This window comes from Apaloderma vittatum, unplaced genomic scaffold (genome assembly GCF_000703405.1).
Source record: "Apaloderma vittatum isolate BGI_N311 unplaced genomic scaffold, ASM70340v1 scaffold11597, whole genome shotgun sequence".
Taxonomy (NCBI): domain Eukaryota; kingdom Metazoa; phylum Chordata; class Aves; order Trogoniformes; family Trogonidae; genus Apaloderma; species Apaloderma vittatum.
The window spans coordinates 27,655-31,031 of record NW_009726736.1 but is presented as its reverse complement, the minus strand read 5'-3'; the positions used below and the strand labels follow the sequence as shown (position 1 = coordinate 31,031).

Here is a 3,377-nt window from a genome sequence, read left to right as displayed (position 1 = left end):
AACAGGTCAGAAAACCAGCCCGAGGATCTCTGTGCCGTACCGTGACTCGAGCCGACTTTTCAGTACAGTTTATTAGACGCAGGTATTGAGATTAAAGGAGTCAGTGCAAATTCCCAGATTAAACACAGCTTATGTACTTTTTTTTACGGTTGTTATTATTATAACACATCTCCCTCTATCAGCATACAGCAGAGCAGCTACTCTAAAGACCATTTTCATACATGAAAAGGCTTACAAAGTTGTACCTCAATTAAGAGGCCTCTCAGCTATGCAACGTTTTATTAAGAAATTTCAGTTGAAAAAAAACCCGCAAACCCAAAAGCTTTGAAGTGGAATGTTCTGATCCATTCAGTGGCCTTTAATTCAGTATGCTGCAAGTTTACTGTCAAACTACAATTAGCTAGTTAAGAAGCATTTGGTGTGCAATGGAAAAAGCTTGTGTTCTATCAACCATTTAAAAAGTAAAGCCGATGCACAAAAAAATAAAATATTTTTTAAAGAATTTACTGTTTTCCTACATCAGTTCAACATTAGAAGGTTTGTCTTTTTATTTTTTTTTTCCAGTTAAAAAACAGTTGGGACTATAATCTCAGTAATAGCTTCCTAAAAAAGACACAGAACAGCAACTTCTCAGGGGACTGCAGTTGATATTGTTACACTGGTACGGAATGTTTCTAGGCCTTGGCTAAAACTGCTGCTTCTAGCCATCAGCACCCTTTCAAGATGTCTGGTGTGCAACATTGTCTTCACAAGCTTATCACTTTTCTCCACAAAAACACTCCTCCTCATTTGTGCTCTTCACACAGAACATGGAAAAGTGATATCACCACCTGGTCGTACGGAGTTGCAGATTATTTCACAATGAAGTCAAAACATCCGACTAAGAGTTCTGCAAGTTCAGTTGTGATACAAAGTAGAAACGACCCTCTGAGTGAAAACAACCTTTGGGTCTGCATTTAACGGTTAACTAACACACAGTTGTTCCTCAATTTCATTTTTCCACAGGTAGGAATTATTTGATGAGCAATATTTAACAGATATAGCACTTTTCTTCTTGCACGTGCTACAGAATGCAACAGAACTACCAACACCTCGATGGAGGCAGCTATCACTATATTCTCCCCACTGCAGAGAGAGTGCATGTGCGCAAAAGGTAGGCACAAGTGATTTTCCAAAGATTCTACCACAAGGATGCAGTAAAACTTGAATAAGACTTGGTATTTTCCAGCTCCCAGTCTTATGCCATTTCTTTTATACATTGCTGCCTTGGTGAAAAGGAAAAGTCCATAAAAACAGAAGCTTCCCAGAAGTTACAGCTATTAGAGTAAAATCAGAAAAACAGGAGGAGGGTTTACATCTATTCAGGCAAAACAAGATCTATCAAGGGGTAAAAAACCAACCCAAAACCTCATGAAATGTCACCCCATCACATTAAATGTTTCAGTCGTTGAAAACCAGTGTTCCAGGATACAATTTTTATAAACATGTTTTATTTGTCTTGCTTATACCATTAGAACTGTAACTGCTGGCTGTCATTTCCCTTAAAAGGGAAAACCAATTCAGACACATACTTGGTGCTTTTCAAAAGAGAGCAATTAAAAGGGCAGCAGCAGCGGGCATTTGAGATTTCTTAAAACCTTCAAGGCTGCAGGAAAGACAAAAGGACATGTGACCAAAAGTGTTATGATTATCCATTAGAGATTTCCATCAGTACCGGCATCAGTTATTTAGGTGATAATACAGCAAGGTCAAGTATTAGTGACAGACAATGTGCAAGTCATAAGGAATGATAGAGAATACCAATCCTTACAAAAGTCATTGCTATCAAAGAAACTTAAAAGTGTTTCAAAGAGATATCTAAATACTTCACATCAAATATACAGTGGCCGTCCAGATTATATCTCACATTTGTCGCAAAATTTTGTTCAAGTGCCAAATCGGAGCTCCCCCCCCCCCTTTTTTTTTAAAAAAAGTAATTACACAAGTACATTAGCAGTTATGCAAGCGATCTTAAATCCTCAGCCACAGTAGAGAGGGCTCTGGTGATAAGGAGTGCTGCAGCTAAGGGTGCTTCTTTTGTCAAAAACTGGCTATAAGCCTATATGTCTATTTAGGGAAATATGCATCACTACGCATCTTTTAACTGTTCGGTGCTTCAATTTAATATGAAAAAGCTGAAATGCAGTTGCTCCACCAAGCCACACTTCACCTTTTCCATCCTTTCACGGGAACATTTAAGTTTTGTCAACTGCCACCGCAGTAAATTTGCAGGTTTTGATCCGAATTTGTTACACCGCTTTAAAACATCAGAAGCGAGTCTTTGCTTTTTCTTGCCACTTCAGTTAACCATGGAGATTGGATCACCCTGAAAAATGCCTTTTTGCTTTACTCTTAGCAAGGGTGAGGAATCTGAATCTCATGTGCAAGGCTCAAGATGATGCTTAGGACAGAACATGCAGAGTAAACGTTGTTTCGTTTCTTTCAATATCCAGGTAATATAAAGCTGGCAACTGTAGTCCTGTCATTATGGGTAATGAAAAGAGTCCCTTTACAACAAACTTCCTGTAAGGGAGAACAAATAGATAATAACTCTTCTGGTAACATGTATAGTACACTGGCCAGTGTGGTTTTGGCGTTTCATGTCGTTTCTTTAATTCACTTGCTGAGCATTCATTTGAGGCATCCCTCTGTTTGGTCTTGGGGGCCCTCCACGACCTAGAAAACACAAAAAGCCGTTTGAATTATGCATGAAGTCAGATTTATATTTTTAAACAACCCTAAAAGCTCTGGTCTCCACCACCTATGAATTCTCTGGTGTGCATCTAGACTACATATGGTTCCAAAAGCTCCTTCAAATTAATACTCAACAGTACGTAACCTGTCTCTGCAGTTTTCAGCTCTATCCCAATGTTTTTTTCCCCAAAACTACAAAGTTGCGATCACTTCAAGTGAAAGTTTTGCAATCGTATAAGGCACCAATCAGTTTACCATATTTAAAAAGGAAGCTGTGAGCTACTTAATCATGTTTTACCTTCCGTTATTCTCTTCCTTCACCAAAAGCGAGGCTTCTTGTAGCTCACACTTAGAGTGTATTAGAATTGTAGGTCCCTTGGGGAATCTCCCTTTCAATAATAATTTTCCTATGACTTTTGTTAATAAAAGGCAGCTAAACGGTTCTGCTACATTTGAAGTGTCAAAAGCAATTTTTAACTTCTCTTCAAAGAATTCCTCATCCAATGGTCAACTAAACTTCAAACGCAAGTTCAAAGGATCACAGCATAGTTCAAGTCAGAGGGGGACTTCAAGAGTTTCTCCAAGTCCAACCACTGTTACAAAGCAGGGTCAGCTATGAGGCCAGAGGAAAGTAAACTTACTCC

At 38.7% G+C, this 3,377-nt stretch overlaps 1 protein-coding gene across 1 annotated transcript in view; it reads right to left on the bottom strand.

Moving 5' to 3' along the window:
• Positions 1–1,954: 1,954 nt before the first annotated feature.
• Positions 1,955–3,377, bottom strand: part of CAPRIN1 (cell cycle associated protein 1) — a gene marked incomplete at its 5' end in the record, with an annotated part of 20,900 nt that continues 19,477 nt past the window's right edge. The window contains one exon of the mRNA XM_009873392.1: positions 1,955–2,715. Coding sequence (XP_009871694.1) covers positions 2,651–2,715 — 65 coding nt within the window. The remainder of the gene's footprint in view (positions 2,716–3,377) is intronic.